This window comes from Apium graveolens, chromosome 3 (assembly GCF_009905375.1).
Source record: "Apium graveolens cultivar Ventura chromosome 3, ASM990537v1, whole genome shotgun sequence".
Classification (NCBI taxonomy): Eukaryota; Viridiplantae; Streptophyta; class Magnoliopsida; order Apiales; family Apiaceae; genus Apium; species Apium graveolens.
In genome coordinates, this window is record NC_133649.1 from 131817722 (window position 1) to 131841032 (window position 23311).

At 37.1% G+C, this 23311-nt stretch overlaps 1 protein-coding gene across 26 annotated transcripts; it reads right to left on the bottom strand.

The window, feature by feature from the left end:
- Nucleotides 1–263: 263 nt before the first annotated feature.
- Nucleotides 264–23027, bottom strand: LOC141712757 (uncharacterized). 26 transcript variants are annotated; one of them, XM_074515815.1, is made up of 18 exons: nt 22658–23023; nt 22485–22557; nt 21711–21860; nt 19593–19709; nt 19053–19130; nt 18863–18922; nt 18462–18578; nt 18107–18214; nt 17938–18006; nt 17539–17646; nt 17370–17438; nt 17189–17248; nt 16795–16905; nt 16504–16611; nt 16319–16387; nt 15403–15444; nt 15145–15192; nt 264–976 (listed from the first exon to the last, which is right to left on the bottom strand). In XM_074515815.1, exons 3-15 carry the CDS (start codon nt 21739–21741, stop codon nt 16344–16346), a joined length of 1080 nt encoding a protein of 359 aa, XP_074371916.1. In that variant the 5' UTR covers nt 21742–21860; nt 22485–22557; nt 22658–23023; the 3' UTR covers nt 264–976; nt 15145–15192; nt 15403–15444; nt 16319–16343. The 26 variants fall into 26 exon arrangements, with proteins under 26 accessions (XP_074371916.1, XP_074371910.1, XP_074371912.1 ...); XM_074515816.1 differs by lacking the exon at nt 264–976 and adding an exon at nt 2314–2449; XM_074515817.1 differs by lacking the exon at nt 264–976 and adding an exon at nt 4463–4585.
- Between the last annotated feature and the right edge of the window lie 284 nt (nt 23028–23311).

Here is a 23311-nt window from a genome sequence, read left to right on the forward strand (position 1 = left end):
CACAGAATAGCTTATCATGTAGAAGGGTTTGTCATAAATTATAAATATGTTAAAAGATATTGAAGATTAATGTATACTCTGTTGGAAAAAAATAAATTATTACCGACTGGAGAAAAGAAGTGAGGTACGATAATTTATTCTTGATATGAAATTAATAGGAATGATATTTATATTTTAACTGGGCTGCATGACTGCCTATTTCACCCTTTTAAAAATTTGATGCACATTGTTTTACCATAATTTGATGTACATACCCATGCATGTATTCTATAAGTCTCTTACATTTTATTTACGTTTAAATATTTAGGAAGATTTGAAGGTAATTACAATTTAACTAATCATGGTGTAGAATTTTTTTTTTAACAAATTTACGAAAGGATCAATTAAAGATCCCTCTCAAAGTCTCAGCTAGCTATTATGGGTTCAACCGCAAAGTATGTTAATGCAAAAGGATTCGCAATTATTCCATTTGGTACCCAAATTCTGTCCGGAGATGTATTGTAAGTACCTCAGCTCCGAAGGAGACGGATGTAGGGGTAACATTAGTTGCAAAAGTTCTCGAGGTGCCTGCTTGTATTCATTCCTAAAGTCTTCTGTTCCCCAGTTTATTGGTTCGTATCTATTAACAATGCAGCAAGCATGAAAACCAAAATTGGCCACCCTCCACGGTCACAATGCATTAAGAGGACATTATGCTGGGCAAGTACGATCCAGCCCTCACCTGATCTGAGGAAATGGTGAAGCATTTCCATTGTAAGCAATGGGGAAGTCTCATATTGCCGAGTGTAATCCATTACAGTCACATCATAGCCAACCAGTATGTTAGCAAGGTGGGTTTGCCTACTTCCCTGTAAAAAATTGAACGCCATGAAGGAAGCATCAGTGTAGTATTCATGAATTTGAGCTACTATGCCTCCCAGGTAATTTTTGTATTCATCAGCATCCATAATATCGGCAGAAATGCAGCAAGTGAAGACTGCATAGGAAACAGCAAAAATCATAGAAACTTTGTGGTAAACAACCTTTTAGGCATAGTCAATAGACATGCACTGCAAAATGTATTTCTGCATTCTATTTTTTATGCATATTTATAAGTAATATTTGTTGATGTTTGTCAATAAGATTAGTGACCATGAAGTTTCCCGGACTGTAATGTAAGTGAAAGGAGACTTGCGGACAGGGAAAGCAAAAAAAAATACAAACTCCTTCTTATTCTCTCCAAGCTTGCCAATATATCGAGGAGAACCTCAATACAAACTCCCACAGAAATTTAAATAAAAGCCAATTCCCAATATATATGTATCTAAATTCACATAATACACACTTTATTCCATTGAAGCATCATTCTTAAGATAAGCTTCACCCAAGCTTTGAAGGTATGCACAACTGTCTGAAGTCAATTCCTCACTTCAAGAGTAGTGGAGGTAAAAAAACAAAAATGAGGCGCAAGATGGAATACTCCACAACAATCTAAAATAAAGCGAAGAAAACACCAGGAATCCTCCAAGTTAAGCCCATAAAATGAGGTGCAAAATGTTGTTGAAACTGTGTGCAATTATACAATCCCGGAAAATGCTATAGTATTTCACTGATGTTCATTTTCGTTCAACTGTGTAAGATCAGAAAATGCATACTAATAATAATAAAATTAAGGTTGTAGCTTCCATTTATGCCTTTAAGGCTGTTTTTGGCTGTCAACCTACACCAGATTATCAAAGATTTCTCGGTATACAATATTCTTGGTGTAGCCGTTGTGAGTCGAATCATTGTCCACTGTGACTATTTTCAAACCAGCTGGCGAAGTTACTCTTGAGACTGTGACATACATTTGCCCATGACCAAATACTGGGTTAGGCAAGTACAAGCCCACATTGTGTACCGTTTGCCCCTGGATTTTATTCACAGTCATTGCATAGCAAACTGAAATTGGGAATTGCTTCCTTTTTAGCACAAAAGGCAAAGTCTTATCTGGAGGGCACATAGTTATTCTTGGAATGTAAGTGGTTTCACCAATTCTTTTGCCCGTTATAATCACCGCTTCAATAAGAAAGGGGTAACACCGAGTGATTATGAGGCGAGTTCCATTGCATAACCCTTTTTTGGCATTTAGGTTACGTAACAACATGATTGGGGCACCGATTTTGACTTTAATTTCATGGTTTGACATGCCACTAAATTTGAGGGAGTTCAGGTATTCTGGAGGGTACAGCACTTCGTCTACCTCGGAATTGGACGAACCCTTACAGATAGTATCACAACTTTTGTATTCTTTAAACTCTCCTGGTAGTCTTTGTAAAACTGTCATATTGACATTTTCAACGCTTTCATTAAGTGGTGTCAGTATTGCCCTACTGCGTAGATACTCTAGGTCTCCAAGCATGTGATGTAAGTCTTTGTAAATGTCATTGACTATTGCTTCGATGGGATCACCTGTGTACGCAAGGGAAAGCTGCAAAAAATTAAGATCCTGTTAGTTCCCTGAACAAACTTAAAATATATCTGTAGGTGAAGGTATGGTAGCTTATTTTGGCAGGCGTGAAAACTTGAGTTGCACGTTTTAGCCGCATGAACACACATTCAAATGGGTGTAAACTAAAACCCGACAGAAGAATTGAATGTGAGAGAGGTTTTTGGAAGGTGATTGAACTGTGGGCATAATCATTTTAATTTTCAAAGCAGAATTATATAGTATGTAACTCAATGAGGGTGAATTGTGAAGTCGCAAGGCAGTTGCACTCATATGCGTTAATCTTGGGGAGCATACTTCCTCTGGTAATCTTACCCACGAAGGGTCCAGGTCATCACCTAGTGCAATGGTTTCTTGCAATCCATCCCCCAGAGCTAAAACCCAGTCTCTAAAATGTAATTTTTTGCCCTGGATTGTAATAGGGGGAACATCTCGCTCAATCCGCATATTCTCATGTAGTTTAAAAACCTTACAGAATTGCCATAGTGGTGATTTGCTAATTGTTGCTACAACAATCTCCTCACGTCCTTTCTTTGGAATTACTGGTAAAATTTGGCGGAAATCTCCCCCAGAAGCATGGTAAGGCCGCCAAATGGTTGGACCTGAGCATCTACATGGACTTTAGCGCGTATATCACGGAAAGTGCGGTCGACAGCCTCAAAAACGTACCGGTGGGTCATTGGAGCCTCATCCCAAATGACTAAGCTTGTGTTGGTTATCAGCTCAGCGAGATAGGTATTTTGTTTGATTTTACAATAGGTAAATTCATTAGGATCGATTGGTATTTTGAAGCGTGAGTGAGCTGTTCGTCCTCCTTCAATTAGAAGTGAAGCTATACCTGATGAGGCTACAGCTAGCACGATTTTTCCCTCACTCCTGAGTCTTGCTAGAATTGTTGACCATAAAAATGTCTTCCCTGTGCCTCCAGGGCCATACATGAAGTAGAAGCCTCCTGCATTTGTATGCACGGACTCCAAAATTTCATCAAAGATAAGGCGTTGCATCGAGTTGAAGCAATCAACCCCTTCACTTGCCTTTGATCTAAGCTTTTCGCGGTCATACATCATCTCTTCCAATAACAAATCATTTTTATACCTAGTGGTGGAGACAATATTAAGCTCTGGCAGGCCAGGAAAATCCTCAAGTTTCTTCCCATACTGCTTTAATAATTGAGATATTGCTTCGAGGGCCAACATTTGCTTGTCAGCATCACTGATTTTAAGATTCGGCAATTGGGTCATTTTCCTTTTTGTATACTGAATGTCATCTGCTAAGTTGGCCCAGTGTTTGTCCCAGAGTTCCGATGGGTTGCTTATTTCGCAGAAGACTAACAAAGTGACAAACAGATCACGTAATTGAGGGGCAATTGCACAAAGTGCTGCATCGTCTAGTGCAAGATGCCACTCCTTGTCAGAGTCCAACAATCCTCTTCGGAAGCATGCCTGTTTATGGGTAGGGTAAACAATGCCACCCACAGTTCTGATCTCCTCAAATGTTTTAGCGCCTACAACAATATTTAACAATAAACGCATGTAAAATCGTTCACCTGAGGCCGGGTGTGCATAGACCATGCGGCCAACAACGTTGACATTTTGTTTTCGGCGAAACCATCGCTTAGCGGATGAATCCCAACGAAACTTTGTAGGGTATTTTGTGAAGGTTAAATTATGCCCTAGGCTATCAAAATGATTGTTAAGCATCCACTGAATGAACATTGTGCCATCAGGATCAACCCTACGAACAACCTCAGGCAAGGTCTCGTTGTCACAAAATTTAACCTCCTGTTCATTTTCCAAATGAAAGTATAAACGCTGAACAAATGGCTCCCTATAATGTATGGGAAACTCAAACAGGCGCCAACTGGCCTCAGCCGCTGATACATATCGACATGAGAGATAGTTGCTGACCTCATCGCAATTGTTTCTCCAGACCGAAGATGATGCATCTTCACTTCCATGCTGGTGCTGCCTACCCTGTTCCAATCGAATTGTTGCCGTATCCGGCCCCTTGCCGATATATTTAAATAAATATTTAATTGAGAGAGACCGATTGCACCACTCAACATTTATATGCCCCTGGTATTTGACAAGCAACCCACGGTGGTAGGGTACAACATGCCTAAAAAAAGAAGCAATAATAAAGATGTAAGCTCGTATGCAGTTGCACATGACTGAGAAAGATATGGAAACAAATTTCTAATAACCACCATTACACAGAAGTGTAATTCATGTTGTTGCTGACACTATGTTAGGTTTACAGTAATAATGTAAATACATATAAACATAGTTGTACACGATCGAGGATTGTTTGTACGACCTTCCTACTAAATTTGGTTGGACTTTAAATTCCCACAATTCGGCACAAATTGTTAAATAATTACGTAATTGAACACTATGTAATAAGGCGGGTAAGTCATATACAGTTCAATTAAGGTATGTATGGAAGAGTTAAATACTGCCTTGTATATTTTTAACTAACACCACAATCCACAACTTGAAGGACCATTAATATCCACCCGAAAGTCGGTGTAGGTAGGTAATTGCTTGAAATTTTATCTTATTTGGCACTCAAAATCTTAAACTTCAACTCTTTCCTCCTGTGTTTGTACTATTCCCGTGGAGAATTAAGTTTAACATATAAGAACCGTAAATGTTCAAACTCCCAAACTATACGTTGGGGATCGTTTTGGGGTTAATGTCACTGCTACCACACAAATGAAATTCTAGCGATCAGAGTAAGTTCAGAAAAGTGGAACGGGGAAAACTATTTGCTTGTTGTGAACTATTGACCACATGTTGCTGAAATAGTGTACCAAGAGTTGGACTGAATAATCTATGTCATTAATTTAATGTGACATTTGTTCCAGCTAATATGAGTTAACATAATGTTTAATTTAAGGTTCCAATCAACCAAGGGACCAGTTGTTCATGAAACTTTACATATACTTTTTGTGATAGGAATAAGATGAGTATAACTGGACCCTACTAAGATTAATAAACAAGCAACCAACCTGTTATCTAGATGTATTCCATTACACTCCACTGTAATTTTCATATCCCTCCTATAAATAGTGTAGCCGTCATCATCCAAAGTTGTGGCATCCCTGAAGCTTTTTGGATAATGTTTTGTGCACTGGCCATTGGACATGCATGGACATTTAGGGTTTGCTGTGCCGCATGGCCCATGCATCATAAACTGAGAGACAGCTTGGTAACCTACTGGATCGGCATTGTAAGTCATATGTCATAGACCTATTTGTATATTCGAGAATTCAACTCAACTCAAATAAGAATGTAATAAGTAAATAGTGGATCGACCGTCAGAGAGATCTCGCAAAGTAATATCTGTCAAAGGATTCAGAAACAAGGTTCATCTACAGACTTGAGGAATTTATTCACTGGAAGAAGTTCAAGAAATTGATCATGCCTCAGTGATATAAATCAAGATTGTGGATTTAATCAAGTGACAGAGATCTCGTCAGAGTATCATTAATTACAAGGATTTAATCTGAAGAAAATCAAAGTGTCAAAGTCAAGACATGAAGAAACGTCACGGAAGTTAGTCACTCATGAACCAGACAGTACATCGGGTGTCAACATTGAAGTGGTGGAATTGATTCATAATTTTCAGTGATTTTCAGAAGATTTGCAGAAAGATGGGTGTTGTTGAAGACTAGAATTAATTCTCTATTAATTAATTAAGTCATCTAATTTAATTAAGAAAATAAATTATATCTGCGAAGAATAATTTATTTATTAATTGAATTAATTGATTAATTAATTCTGAATTAATTTTAGGAATTTTCAGAATTTAAATTGGATTAAAATTCATTTAAATTCAGCAAGTCAAACTGATTGTACTAGTATGACAATCGGTATGACAATCAATAGTCATACCGAAAGTCATGCTAGTACAAACAATAGTCTCACTGAAAGTTACACTGGGAGGAGGATTGTCTTGCTAGTTCATTCTAATTGTCTTGCTAGTTCATTCTGATAGTCTTGCTAGTTCATTTGATTGTCATACCGAAAGTCTTGCTGAGCTCAGGATTGTCATTTCAGTTCAATTCAATTCTGTTGAATGAATTAAAAAGAAACAGAAGCAGCAGAAAGCATAATCCATCCAATACACAAGTCAAAAAACAAAAACACAGCAGCCGCAGCAAATATTTCATTTTTTCATCTGCTTACTTCAAGATTAAATTTCTAGTTTGTAAAGTTAAATCCAATCAACTAGAAATCATTCTCTTGTTCTTGTGTAACAATCTAGCGGATCAAAATCCCTAGAACTTAATCTCAAATCGTGTTTAGCATTTGATTCTAATTATTGCAAAAATAGAAAAAGTTCATGTCGAATTTATTCTAAATTTGTGATAATTAATTTGAGATTAATTCCTTGTAATCGATACAGTTGTTGTAACACCTTTCAAGTTTAATAATATTTTTATTTAACTTGAATTTTGTTTCACATTTTTTATTCCGCATTTAATTCGATTATTCGGTACTGTTTGTATTCAACCCCCCCTTCTACAAACACATTGGGACCTAACAATTGGTATCAGAGCCTTTTGATTAACGAACAAATCAAGATCCTAGACTTTTGTGATTTTTCAACTCCTTGAATTTTTATTTATCCAAAAATTCATAATGACTTCACATAAAGTTGGAACCGTTAAAATTCCACAATTTGATAAAGAGAATTATATCATGTGGAAGAAGAAGATGCTCTTATTTTTACAAGTTGCAAATCCCAAATATTCAAACTTGTTAAAGAAGGGTATAAAAACTCCGATGGTTATTGAACCGGAGGTAATAATAGATGGTGTGGTGACTACTAAAGATAGAACCTATCCAAAAGAGCCCGAAGATTTTACTCCTGCTGAGAAGGAAGAAGCCTCCTTGGATGCCAGCCTTCAATTAATATTAATTGATTCCCTTGATCCCTTGATGAACAGACATGTGATGAACTGTAAAAATTCTAAACACATGTGGGAAACTATTGAGGTAATTAATGAAGGCACAGAGGAAGTTAGGGAGAACAAGTTGGAAATCCTAACCTCTGAATATGAACATTTCAAATCATATCCAGGAGAAGGAATTACTGAAGTATTTGAGAGGTACAATGCGTTGATCAACAACCTGAACATCAATGGAAAGTATTATTCAATCAGGGAGGTCAACAAAAAGTTCCTTTTAACACTGCCAACTCATCTTGAACATAGAATCACTGCCATTAGAGAAGCTAAAGATCTGAGTGAGATTTCTTTGGACAGGCTCTATGGAGTGTTAAAAACCTATGAGTTGGAGCAGATTCAACAGAAGGAAGTCTACGGGAAGGATAGAATGGTCAGCACATCTACTGCACTTGTAGCTGAAGGTCAACAACAACAGCAATCTCAACAATTGGAAAGAATGGTACAGTTTTCCAAGGGTGAGGAAAATGAGTTAGTAGCAGAATATGATCCTCCTACTACAAATCAATCAAGTGATGATTTTTACTCCTTGGAAGAGCTGGAGCAATTGGAAGACGAGTCAATGGCCCAAATTGTCAAGAGATTCTCCCATGTCAGATTCAAGAGGAATCCCAAGCTTAAGTACAAGTCCAACTACAACAAATTCCAGAAAGGTGGATCTTCATCCTCTAACACCAGCAGTGGTGGATACAAAATAGGGATGGTTGATCGGAGCACCATTAGATGCTATAACTGCAATGAGTTGGGACACTTTGCCACAGAATATAGGAAGACAAAGCAAGTAAGAAAGAACTCTGAAAGGGCTTATTTGGCAAAGGGAAGAAGCTGGGATGATACTGATAGTGAAGATGAAGAAGAAGGAAATCTTGCTCTTATGGCTATTGATGGAAAAGCTTCATCGTCAAGAATAGAGGTAAAACTTTCTGATGCTGAAATGGTTTATCATCAAAGAGGTAACTTAGATTGTGCACGTCGTGATAATGAACTGTTAAGTTTACAGATCACAGACCTTGAGAAAGAGGTCAATGAATTAAGACTTGTGCACATTAATCAAGACAAATTAAAAGAACAGGTATCTTTTCTAGAGAATAGAGTTGACTGTTATAGAAAACTCGAAACTATTCTCAAAGACAAGATCACCGGTCTTGAGACTAAGGTTAGAGCCTACTTCAATTCTTGTTCGAAGGCTAAAGAGTTCTACAGTAAGCAAGCTGTTAATCAAACATCTGGAATAGGTTATGATTACAATGCTGCTATTGGAGAATTAGGCATAAACTCCCCTCCTCATGTCTGTGCTAAAGGGAGGGAAGTACCACATGTGCTTAAGGGTGTTGATGAACCCCTCTATAAAGCATCAATTGCTGAACCATTTGATGCGACCTCTTCTGTTATTCAAGAAGAAATACGTGCTGAGGATCATGCTTATGAGAAGATTGTTTCCAAGTCAAGTGAGTCGAAAGTTCTAGTCAAAGTTGTGAAAGCAACTGAGACTAACTCAGACACACATGAGTTGGATAACAATAATGTCATGTCTACCATGCATAAATTACCTGCTGTTAATCACTCTCATAAAGCATGTAGTGTTGCTAATTGTATGTCTTGTGCTTTTAATATGATGTATGCTTATTTTAATGGTAAGCATGTGTCTAATGATAAGAGTACTACTCGTCAGCATGTCAATAACAAGAAGCATGATAGGTCTAAGACTGCTAGTCCTTCTAAGGCTAGAAAGGAGACATTTGTGCCTAAGCTTAAACAGAAATTTGTTAAGGCTGTTTACAAGGTCAAATGTTCAGTCATTGAGAAAGTTGAGGCAATTAAAATTAAAAATGTTGTTTTGCCTGACAAAGGACAGTTCTACAAATATGTCGGGCCCAACCAAGTTTGGGTTCCGAAGAAGGTCTAATCCATTTGTAGTGCAGGGCATTAAACAGGTGTAACCGGTAGTGTGGATTCTTGACAGTGGATCATCAAGATATATGACCGGAGATAGAGCCCTGCTATCAAATGTGGTTGAGAAAGCTGGCCCCTGGTTACCTTTGGAGATAACAGCAAAGGTTTATCTGAGGGATATGGCTGTTTGCAAGCTGGGAATGTTATCATTGTAATTTTGTATATTGTGCTAGGTTATTATCAGGAAGCAGTATCTAACATATAGCACCAGTGACGAGACTTGAGAATATTACGACATATCAGACACCTGCTGCACATTACACTTGGAATTGTACTCTAGTAAGATGTGTACAAGTGTACTCCTGGTTGGTAAGTCAAAAGAGGAAGTCAATGCACCACAGTTCATGGACTTTGCAGCTGCAGATCTATTGGACTATGCAATTTCTTCTTCACAATCTCACTTCAGGTTGGTATGAACTAGTATACTGCTCAAGCAATCGTCAAGGACATGGTATGGCACTCTAACAGAAGTTATAATTTTATATGAATAAGTAGAGTCGTCATATTAATAACTATCTTATCACTAGGCACAATCATATTATTTTATATGTGCAGTGGTATATTGTTTATGCAACATAACAATTAGTATCTAAAGTACTTGACAAGTATCGGTCAATGATATGTTGTTAACATTATGTTGCACATATTTGTAAGCTTTTGACATGAATGAGAATTACTTAGACTTTACCCTAAGTGATCAATGTTTTATCAAAAACTCATTCATATTGAAAAACAAAATCAAACTTCTTTCTACATTAGTGATTTCTTATTTCATGTAAAATCTTTTGAAATCACTATTGTAAATCATTTTCTCTCTATTACCATATGTTCTGTGTTACAGGTTCAGTCTCCAATGACTTTCTTTCATTGACAATCATGAGGTTGAAAACCCACAACGTCTATCCCAGACTGTAAAGACAAACACAAAAACAGAACCAATCAACACTCTCTTACCACTAAATGTAGTATGAATGAGCGTGAGGGAGATAGTGCCTAGTGCACCACATAAGGAAGGTTCTGTAGTCAACCCAGTAGCTCTGTCTCCTACATAGATGAGTAGTATTTAAACCGAGACAACTGCTTACCCCCATACATCTTCTCAAAAAGATGTAATGGCTGAAAAGGCACAAAAACAGTTACTAGATTCATTCTCTCAACAGGGTGAGTCTATTGAATTTTGCCTGTCGGCCAAGGTATCCGATGTAGTGTCACCACTTCAAACATAAACAATTCTTGATGCACAAGGAGAGGTTACACACACAAAGGATGAGTTGACGGAAACAAGAGTTTCGACCATTTTAAGGTCAGATTCGATTGTTCAAGGTTCGTTAGTGGACCAATTGCCTTTACAGGTGTTAGGAGAGGATACTGATCCAAAAGCCATATGTCAGTGGTCAGTGTCTACCTCCCCAGGCTTAAATCCCCTGGATGCATCTGCGGATAGTGGATCTGACATAGGTGCAGATCGGCAACTTGTTGACAATGATTCAGATATTACCTGATGAGTCACAAGGAAATGTCTTTACAGACATTAGAAGGGAACTTTGATCTTTATGCTAAATTCGTTGGATCATTGTTTACCTTCCCAGAATTCAAATCTGGAACCCTAAAAGGGAAACTAGCAACTTGTAAATTATGACTCAGATTCATCTGACGAGTTTAACAAGGATGGGGATTTGTGAACTCCCATTGCACCACCTGTGACCTCCTTAAGGATGGCTAAGGTGATTTTCCTTGCAGGTACAGCTGGATTATGGAGCTATGAGAGAAGAGTGATACACTTGTGAGAATGAGTGTAAACACGAGTGGAGAGAAGAGTGAAACACATGTGAGGTACACTAAAACACAATCACACACTCACAGTGAGGAAGAAAAAGAAACTACTTGTTATTTCTTTTCCAACCAAGTGAAATATGAGAACTCCTTCAGACGACGGCATACATTCCTTCTTTAAGGGGGAGATAGAAGCTTAAGTAATAGTTTGGAGGATTCCTCAACTAAGGGGGAGAAATAGCAGGGAGGAAGAAAAAGATCCTAAAAATGTACACTACACCACACCATTGTTGTTTCTAACTACGGATCCTATTGTACGGGAGAGGTGGTAAACACAAGGTGATTTCCTAGTAAGGAAAGAAGCTGTTAGGGGAGTACCATTGGTTTTTATCTGCGGATCCTATTGTACGGGAGAGGTGGTAAAACGAAGGTGATCTTCTTTAATCAGTTGATTCTCATAGGGGGAGAAGCAAGAGAGATATGTGCTTCTCAACAGGAAATGTGGTTGTACAAAAGAAGATGAAACTACTTGAAGATATGTTCAGTCTAGAGGAACATCTACTTGGAATCTGGAAAATGTTAAATCTAGTACAGAACTTTTCTACTATTTACTTTGCATGTATATTTATATCTTTTTCTTATTTGTTAGTTGAGTTATCCTCTAGGTATTTGTGTGTTATTGTCTAACAAACAAATAGGGGGAGATTGTAAGTCATATGTCATAGACCTATTTGTATATTCGAGGATTCAACTCAACTCAAATAAGAATGTAATAAGTAAATAGTGGATCGACCGTCAGAGAGATCTCGCAAAGTAATATCTGTCAAAGGATTCAGAAACAAGGTTCATCTACAGACTTGAGGAATTTATTCACTGGAAGAAGTTCAAGAAATTGATCATGCCTCAGTGATATAAATCAAGATTGTGGATTTAATCAAGTGACAGAGATCTCGTCAGAGTATCATTAATTACAAGGATTTAATCTGAAGAAAATCAAAGTGTCAAAGTCAAGACATGAAGAAACGTCACGGAAGTTAGTCACTCATGAACCAGACAGTACATCGGGTGTCAACATTGAAGTGGTGGAATTGATTCATAATTTTCAGTGATTTTCAGAAGATTTGCAGAAAGATGGGTACTGTTGAAGACTAGAATTAATTCTCTATTAATTAATGAAGTCATCTAATTTAATTAAGAAAATAAATTATATCTGCGAAGAATAATTTATTTATTAATTGAATTAATTGATTAATTAATTCTGAATTAATTTTAGGAATTTTCAGAATTTAAATTGGATTAAAATTCATTTAAATTCAGCAAGTCAAACTGATTGTACTAGTATGACAATCGGTATGACAATCAATAGTCATACCGAAAGTCATGCTAGTACAAACAATAGTCTCACTGAAAGTTACACTGGGAGGAGGATTGTCTTGCTAGTTCATTCTGATTGTCTTGCTAGTTCATTCTGATAGTCTTGCTAGTTCATTTGATTGTCATACCGAAAGTCTTGCTGAGCTCAGGATTGTCATTCCAGTTCAATTCAATTCTGTTGAATGAATTAAAAAGAAACAAAAGCAGCAGAAAGCATAATCCATCCAATACACAAGTCAAAAAACAAGAACACAGCAGCCGCAGCAAATATTTCATTTTTTCATCTGCTTACTTCAAGATTAAATTTCTAGTTTGTAAAGTTAAATCCAATCAACTAGAAATCATTCTCTTGTTCTTGTGTAACAATCTAGCGGATCAAAATCCCTAGAACTTAATCTCAAATCGCGTTTAGCATTTGATTCTAATTATTGCAAAAATAGAAAAAGTTCATGTCGAATTTATTCTAAATTTGTGATAATTAATTTGAGATTAATTCCTTGTAATCGATACAGTTGTTGTAACACCTTTCAAGTTTAATAATATTTTTATTTAACTTGAATTTTGTTTCACATTTTTTATTCCGCATTTAATTCGATTATTCGGTACTGTTTGTATTCAACCCCCTTTCTACAAACACATTGGGACCTAACAGGCATCTTTATCTGGAATCTCTGCACTTATTACACTATCAATGTCATCCATAGTGACTAACTTGTCAGCAGTTGCCAACCAGACTACAATATGAGCGTGGGGTAAACCACGTTTTTGAAACTCGACTGTGTATACCACTGCAATTAAACACATAATTGAGTGTAAGTGGACACCAAAAATATTATCAAATATTTGTTGATAATGATGGTGTACATCGAACACCGAGTTCAAAATGTGGTTAGGTGCATAAATAGTAGAATTTACTTGCACGGATTCAAAGTGTTTTGTGAACAATTTTCCTACCCTAAGCAACGATATAAATACATAAATTGCTCCTTTTTAAACTAAATAAAATACTGTGTAGAGGGATGTGGTGGTTGTGATTGAATTGGCGCTCTGGGAGTAACAAAATCAGTGATAATTGGCAGAATTATTTAAAAGGTGTTAAGGGTACATCGTTAAGTGAGGACAAGGATTACCTCCAACGAGATGACCTAGAACATGTTTTTTGGTAAGGTCATTTATCATGGTGTCTAGTTTCATCTTAAAAACGCGTGCCACAATATCTGGACGCACAGAAGCATCATGCGAGCCTGATGCATGAACTGCATGCTGGATTTCAGCCCATTTCGGGTTACAGGTAAAAGTGATGAACAAATCTGGGTGGCCAAATTCCTTGCATAGAGCCAAAGAATCTTGAAAATTCTGCTGCATATATCTATACCCACCAGTGAAACTTGATGGCAGGACCACTCGTTTTCCCAAATCTGTGGCATCTACATCACCCCGTCTCATACTGTCTACAATGTTATTGTAAAGTTCCGATCTTATTAGAGATTGGTGTCTTCGTACCCATATTAAACGACCGTGTTCCACCGAGCACCAGGCGTCAACTATGAATTGCAAGAATAGGCGGCCTCCGAGAATTATTGTATGTCCTTCACCCTTGCGATATTGTGCCCGAAACACATAATATTCTCGCATGCTGACCTTGTTATTTTTTTTAAACTCAGAATTTTCAGCATTACGGTGCTTAATATTGGTTCGGTATCCGTCTTCCCCATATGGGAATAGTAAAGGGTATTGTAATGACATGTAAGAAGGATGGAGGTCACTGATATGTTGTAGGCCCGTTTTTTTATGCTCAGCCACAACATCACGGTGATTTGTAAAGTCATTATCCACCACAAGGCCAGCAAATTTGTAATCATTTTCAGTTGGGATGTTTTCGAGACGTCCATCAGATGTTCTTCTTGCCAACAACCTCAAGGTAACTGGTTCAGGTTGAGAACCCGTGATGCGGTCCCGCAATTGTTTAAACATACCCACCAATACATTTTCACATTCCAACATTCCCTGTAACATGGTCACAATCGCTGGATCCACCTCCCCCATCCTGCTCGAGAAATCCATTCGGTGGGTGACAGCTTCTTGACCATCATACATGTATAATTGGGCAAACTTAGGAGTCAGGCCATCAGGGGGTACCAAAGAACCAAGACTGTGGTACGTAAGGCCACTTATGCGAAAAATGAACGGTCCCTTTCCTTTATTACTGAATGGTCAACATTACCCCCAAAGGAGCAGAAAGCAAAAATGTTGGTGTAAACTCTGCTCTTGCTGAAATACTTATTTGATGTCACCCCATCTGGAGCTATCAATCCCTTCAACTATGGAGGTGGTTCGCGTAGCAGAGGAAGCTGAACCTTTCCCTTGCCACAATAAATGGAATACCCTTTTGGCCCAGAACCCACATGCCTCCCTGTATACTCCGCACTCCATACCATTGCAGTGCAGTATCCGCAAGTATCCTCTTGCCTTCCAAGGTCAAGGATCATATTACTTTCCACTATGTCATTAAAGTAACATTTAGAGGTGAATGAAGGTGCATTAGCTTAAATAGAACGAAGTAAGCTTTTATTAATTTCACTTGGGGACTAAAAAAATGCCTTACTGAATTCCTTTTTCTTCCGATCTATGGATTTGCGTATTTGCGGTGTTTCTGCAAATGACAGGGATCGGCAGTGTCAGTATGCATTGGCCGTTATAAATGTAAAACTACTGCATGAAGGCACAGTGTGGTAAGAGTGGCAATTTGTGCAGCTATTTTGCCTCCGGGGATCTGGAGGAATGGTATATGTTGCAGCATGATGAATGGCCTTATAAAGAATAGATGGAGGAAAGTTTTCTTCACAAAGTAAAGAGAAAGTACCTAAATGTTCTGCCAAGGGTAGATTGCTGCCTATCGCCACACCTGTTTGTAAGATCAGAAAGATGCATGCCAAAAAATATTTTAACAAAATATTTTAACAAAATGAAAAAATCAAATCAAATATAGGATAATTGTTCTTGGCACATAATTTATAATATTTTAATGCCATAATTCTGAATCTTAATGCAGGTCCGATAATATATCATACTATATAATTTTCCTGTATGATTATTGCATGAGATAAAAAAAATATGCATTCTAAAAGATTATGCTCCAAACATCCAGCTCAACTTTATGCCCCAAAGATAAAAAAAATTAAATAAAAATAATTCAAGATATGATACAAATGCCACAACTCGTCTTGAGATAAATCATAGATATTAGTGATAGACACCGCAATGTAGCAAGTAGTTACCAATTTATGCGGAACCTCGGCCCAGGTGCAAAGACATCACCATGCTCATTAACCAATCAGTTAATTTGATGCTGAACCACCCCAGTATTTAAAAAAACATGAAAGCCATTTTCTTATATTTTTAGAAAGAATCCGTGTTAAAACATGAAATTAAGCTTTGATAATTTTCAAAGCATTAACTTAACTAACAATGGACATAGATATAGTTGCCTCCAATAACATTTCTGCTAGAGGTGACATAAATTTTAATTTTAAATTGGTTGTTATAATTTGGCACCTATGCGGGATCTACATGTACCTATATTTCCTTTTATATTGAGATTGAATGGGAAATTTTAAAATAACATTTTCTACCAATTTTCTCCAGTAATGTAAGCACATGTCCTACATATATATTTGATGTAAAGCCACATAATTCGAGTAGTGTAACCACCAGGTGGGCCTATACACAGCAAAACCTACTAATTTTTAGGTTGTTCAAAATACGGGAACGGGAGTTACCTTCTTGCAATTCTACAGCCGAACTCTAGTCACATGGGGCAGCTGTGGAGGAGCCTGATGCTTCACCTGCTGAAAAATTTGAAGATGTTGATAAGAATGATATTTAGATGATAATATTATATGACTTCTTGGGAAATTTAGAGTTCTATGACATTTTGATATACACACTTTTTGGTTGTTCATACCATTGTTATCCTGGTGATGAATTATTGGGCCTGATGAAGTACAACAGAGCCGAGTGTTATCCAATATGATAGGCCTAGGGCTTCCTCTCTTCCTTAAAGGGTCCCCTCCTGTTTTAAAAGAAAAGCATATTAAAACACGCTTTGTGGAAGAGGTTCATAATGGGCGGTGGGAGATAATAACTGCAAATAACTTTCGCGGGATGGGAGTCATGTGCCTCTCATACTGAGGAACATGTAACTAAGAGAAGGTTTTGGGAGGCCAGTAGGTTGTCAAACACATGCTTAGCTTACCTTTTGGCCGGGAGAAAGTGATCCTCTTTCTTGATAATCTTCGTCTTTCTAACACCTCTGGAGTGACAAGAATCGGAGGACGTCCTCTACGTTTTGGTTGTTTATTACTATCTATCAAAATAGGTAATGAAGCATATATAAGGGCCTGTGTATTTAAAAGTTTAAAATGCAAATGTTTTGCAAGATTATCGCCGCTGGGAAATAAGGATTATTGCCAAACAAAGAAACATGTGCGACTATGCATGGTAGTGTTTTTTTTAAATATAAAGCCCAAGATTCTAGTGTAAGCACAACATATGAGGTTCCTACGTTCCTAAATATGTATAAAAGTACTGAATTTATTGCGCGCCACAAACAAAGAGATGGCAAACTGTCTTTGAGCAACAAACTCTACCTATGGGAGACTCTGTTGATGGCGCATGGAATGATGCAGAAATAGACGCGGAAGACACACCTGCGTGGCGAGAAAAATTTTATGGCAACCCAAACAGTGTTGTAAGTCGGGGATAAAGGCATTTACTATTATGCAGAATTACTATGCACAAACTATTTTAAAATGGAGCAACAAAGATCACCTTGGGATGGGGATATAACTGAATAGAGTCGACATTCATGAGGCGCATGACAGGCTGGGGCATCATCACCTGATCAAGCAAACATCAACGATAAGGCGCATAAGATACTGGTAATAATAATTTACGCAGTGAGGGCTAATATGATTAAATATGCTTAAGGGTGGGTCACGTTGATCACACAATCGTTGAATTTCACAGCTTCCTAAGCCGTGGGTATGTGCAATAAGCTCTGTCACACCACGCCTAGGCCTACCCCTCCTCCTTGAAGGACCTTCCCCTGCTTCCAGATATGGACGTAACCATTTATTAGGGGAAACACATAACCATTATGAGATTTAAAGAACTAATTCAAATGTAAGCAACGCAAGCATGTCCGAACCACCACCAGGCAGGATGATTCGCCCCCCATCCCCGTAAAGCAACCTTTAGAGGTAAGAATTTATTCCATACAAAATAGACGGGTAAGCATGAAAAGTATATAAATTATGATCAAACCCGAATAAAGGCGTTTGGCAATATGTGGCATTACTATGCACAAACATTTTTAAAATGGAGTAAAAAAGATTACCTTGGGCTAAGGTTATAACTGAGCTGAACCGACACTCATGATCTGCATCACAGGATGGGGCAGCATGACCTGATCCAGAAAACAACAACGATCACATGGATAAGATATTGGGAACAAACAGTTGCCCGGAGAGGGCTAATATGATTAAGTATGGAGAAGCGTGGCTCACATCGTTGACAAGATCCTTGAATTTCAGAGCTTTCTAAACCATGGGTGTGTTCAATAGGCCCCATCACATCATGCCTAGGCCTCCCCCTCTTCCTTGCAGGTCCTTCCTCTAGTTCGAAACATAGAAATAACCATTTAATTAACAGCAACAGATAACCAACATGAAAGGAGAAATATTAATTTAAATGCATGCCAAACTGGCACGTCAGCACCCTCACAAGGCAGCATAATGTGCTCCACCCCCATAAAAAATATGGGTAAGCATGAGAAATGTATAAATAATGACCAAATATGAGGTAAAAAGGCATTATTGCATGACAGTGTCAATACACACGAACATTAGGATCACAACTCACTCTTTGCCCGAGCAGCATTTACTCTCTGTTTTGATAATCTCCTGCGCTCTAACACTTCCTCAGTCACAACTATTGGAGGCCGACCCCGCTTCCGTGAAGCCACAGACCCAAGATTGGCTGCCACGAGTTGAATTAATAATCATAAATAATTTGCACACCTAGTGACCAACCGTAAATATTACAGCAGTGTTAGAACATGTCATGCAAAATATAGCCATGGAGCAGTTGTGGTTATTGTGCATGGTACATTTACAATATTAAGTTCAAAAACCACAACACTTCATTTGTTCTGGTCTACATGTACATGTAATAGAAAAGTTATTTTAAACAGCTACAGACATGGTAATCATTTATTAAGCAACATAGAGTAATTTCTTCAACAATGTCGCTGTAAAGATCACCTTTTGCTGATGATGCATCCGAATTAAGGGGAGTTGTTTGAGTTGATGTTGCAGCACCATCTACATAAATGATTGATTAGAGAAAAGTGCACGCTAAATCGTAGGGAACAATTCAACTTTATAAGTATATCAGAATCAGTAAGTTTCCTGCAGGACTCATATTGGTGGCCTGCAGTATTAATCCGCATACTTGGTAAATCCTCCTCGGCTTGGACGGTTCCTGCCACGCCACGCTTCGGCCTCCTTCTTTTCCTGGAAGGCCCTTCCCCTGATTTAAAATGACAGCATTAGTGAATGTTAGATAAAGGGTAATTAACACGAGAGACAGCCAGCAAAAGCATACTAAATAGACTAAATATACATGAGTATACTGATACTGGATATCACGATTCTCTTTTTGGTTTCAACTATCACCCCTATATTTGTATTTTGTCTAACATTTTTTTAACGTTCAATGTAATAGCTTAATCACTTAATCACTGGAATTGCATATATCAGGAAGGTTTTGGGCTTCCAAAGATAGACTCTGTTTGGATGTGTAGTAGTGAAACAACTATTTCATGTATAATAGTATAATACCATATCACCCTTCAATGTAATAACAAAAGAGCCGGATCACAAAACATTTGTAATTCCCTTATTATAATCACATAGTCGCTTCTGGAATTACACGAACAAATCATAATAAGTGGAATAAAGCTGTTGGGATTGTATTACAATTTGAACTTACGTTTCGGGCGGGCAGCATTAGCCTGCTGTTTTGAGAGCCTTCTGCGTTCTAGCACCTCTTCGGTCACGGGTATTGGAGGACGACCCCTACCCCGTGGGGGCACATCCCCTTCATTGACTGTCATGCATAGAATTGGTTATGAGTATATTTTAAAGTTGTATCCTCTGATTGCGTAATGAACAGAAAAGTACCCTTTTACACTCAAGTACTATGCCTTTGAAGGCAACAATCTTTCAAACCTCCCCCTCCTAGGTTTTGGAGCAATCGAGACTATCGAGGAAGAGCCTCCCCGTAAAAAGTGAGTTATCACAAAAATGTTGTGTTGTATATTATCATTGACCATACCCAGTTTTCAGGTTACTGGTATTGACCCCTTTCATCCTCATATTTAATATGCATGTGCGCATTTCTCATGCTTAATATTTTATTTAAAAAGGGAGGCCACTAATCCCTCATAACCTTATGAGTTTAATTTAAATTTATATAATATTTAATATGGGTAGTTCTACACATGTTTTTGTGTTCAGGGGAAGGAGACTTCAAGAAAGAAGGGTAAACCCAGGAAGTTCATCAATCAGGGCAGGTGGTTTTACCACTAATTTGAGATCGAGTGAGCACCTTTTTTAGTCTTGAACGTTATAATTATTATAGCTCCTATTACATTTATATAAACATGCAGAAAATTAAAATATCTTAATAAGGATATAAGTTGATATACGATTTTAGTTATAATAATCACTAAAACTGTAGACATATATACATTTCATAATTTTAGTGTTTATGTAATTGTTACTTCCATTATGTAATTTAGCCAATTTTTTTTTATTAGGATCACAGTTTTGAATTTCAAAATATATAAATTAAAAAATAAATAAAAATAAGCAACATATAACACAATCAAATTTCTAAATCATAAGCTGGAGTTTTTTTGTTATACAAAATAGTAAGTACATTGATATTTTATTAGTCTAACATTTATTTCTAAACATCATAATTGTACAACTATAAAATTCAAATATATGACAATTAAACTAACAACGCGTTAAATCATGTGTACACAAAATTCCAAAACGAATGATTGTTAGAAATATAATTTTACAAAATGTTAATTATTTAGATTAATATCTCTTTGTAAAGAACAATTATTTTTGCTTGAGATTTTCATAATTTCCATATGACCTATACATTAAAAATTTAATTAATTAATAATTATTGAATTTTGGTATTTTAGTATTTTAATTTTTGATTTCTTTATGTATGAGTAATGGAGTTCTTGTCCATAATTTCCAAACTATGTTTTTTATACAGCTGACAGTCACTCATATTCCATAATGTGTCATCAATCTAGCTGCAAGCTCAAGGTAGCCTCCAATTCTCTAAGATGTGGAATTTAACTGGCTATTGTAAATCAAATGAGATAGCAGGAGCCTCAGATGTATCTTCTGCACCAGACTGCTATCCACTACTATCCACCGGCTACAACTCTGGGCAAGGTACCAACTGCTTGTCTACTTTTCTAGACACTCTATTTAGCAGACTAAGCATAACTTCTGCATATATCTGTGTCGGTCAGCTGGTTGAATCCCTAGAAGTAAAGTTTGGCAAAGTTCAAAATGATAACCAGCCATACAAGGTGTTAAGGATAACAAAGCTTTTCCTACTATCTGTGCAGGTGGGGCGGAACAAATGGAGGTTTTCTTGTATGTGCACCCTTTTGACCTAATTTAATGAACATTTTTCTGGCCAATATTTTTACTTACATTTAGATACGTGGATTGTTGATATGCAGGCAACTCTACATTAGTATTGTTACTTCTGATTATTACTTTAAATGATTTTTAGACAGTCATTTCATCACAAACTTCTTCTCTAAGGTTTTTTTACTTATTATCTATATATATTAAGTTATTATATGTATATTGGGGGTTTTAATTTCTCTAAAATTGTATAAACAAAAGCTATGTTTTGAGTATTAAAAAAATTGTTGCAACTTCATACAACACAACATAACGACATGAACAATTACAATGAATTATTTTGTACCAGAACACAATTGCATACACACGTAAACCCAAACACATATTAACGATCGAGAAATAATTTTGGTTCTACTCTTACCGATTGTGTCGCCTCCGATATGGTCATCCATCACCGCCTTTAGATTATCCGGCCACGCTCCAATCTCCCAATCTCCAGAGCAAGACTGTTTAATTATCTAACTCCAGACTACAATTGTCGGTACCTCACAAGGTACCCAAATGGACGTATCTGCAAAAGAGCCAAGATTCATTGTAAGTAGATAAAAAGCCAGTTTATGGAGTTATGATGTGCAATGATGGAGGTTTGAGGAAACAGAGCTACTGGAACTGCCAGGAAAATGATCACTGAATTTGTTTTCAGCCCTTTTTTGCAGCGCCTGAAAATTTTTCACACTGCCAAGTACTATGCGTAAACGTTTTATGGAACCCAACAAATTATATTGAATAAATTTTGGGAAAAAATTTATGCAGGAGCCACTCTCAAAAGTATGGAGTGATATATGGATTATGTACCCAAATTTAGTTTTTGATGATGAATTTTTCTCCCGACTTGTTTCAAAAAAGTTTCCTACGGAAGATTAACAAGTTCAACTATCTGAAGTTTCAAAAACCATAAGTTATATACTTTTACCTCACAGTGGCCCCATTTTGACATTTATTCTTAATGTTCCTCTGTATCTGCCTCTTCACCAAAGTATGAATGTTTGGATCAAAAATATATCAAATAATGGTGGTTGACTACAAAATGCCCTCATCTTTCTTTTCAATTGGATATAATTCTACCCTTAAAATTGTGCTTAAAAGTGAAGCTGGGTATATTAGTAGAAGGAGAAAACTAAGGCAAAGAGCAAACCTTGAGGATTAAGCAGATGGTTTTTTCTTCAAATCCAAAGAACTGGGAGACGTTCCGACATCAGCAGAAAAACCTTGGAAAGCAAATGTTAATGAAAGTGTTAGGAGAGTTCACACAATTGGATATAATTCTACCCTTAAAATTGTGCTTAAAAGTGAAGCCGAGGATTGTACCTGAAAAAGTTACCCAGCCAAACAATTAACTTGCCAAGTTCGATGAAACTGTAAATCCAAAGCATTCCAACGTCAAATTAAAGCATCCCATAGCAAGGGGCGAAACTCATACACAAGAACACGACCCATCCACCATACGAGAAGCATATACACGGTCAAACACAAAGGCTCAAATTAAACAATCAAAATTGATAGAATCTTATGACTGAGGTCACACCGATAGCACTGCCCCAGAAACGACCCTTCAAATTAAGGGAAAAACCCCACCGACGGTCTGGCTGGCACAACAGCAAAGCGGGAGAATACATATGCCTCAGGGTCCGGACAAGGGAATGTAAAAGATAACGGGCTCCGCCGGTGGGCCAATTTTGTTTATTTACTTATAAAAAATAAAATAATAAAATTACTCACCATTTTAGAAGACATTAAAATGGCTCAAGACTTTTAAGATTATAGATTGTCCCTTGTTGGGCTATTAATAATAAAATAATAATAATAATAAGATAGAAGATAGATAGATGCTTTGAACAATTATCTAGTTTATCAACATATCAAATCGAATTAGAATAATTAATTTGATAAGTAATTTATTTTATTATGGGATCGTATCAATAATAACAAATTATAGATAGCTCCAAGTCCACTACACGTTCA

Excerpts from the sequence above, each read along its gene's own strand:
- LOC141712757 (XM_074515803.1), bottom strand. The coding sequence starts at position 14,636 with ATGTATGATGGTCAAGAAGCTGTCACCCACCGAATGGATTTCTCGAGC. Across the intron at positions 5,686-13,669 it reads TCTAGGTCATCTCGTTGGAG|TAGGTTACCAAGCTGTCTCT; the intron begins GTAATCCTTGTC and ends ATGCCGATCCAG. Across the intron at positions 4,586-5,477 it reads GGAATACATCTAGATAACAG|GCATGTTGTACCCTACCACC; the intron begins GTTGGTTGCTTG and ends TTCTTTTTTTAG.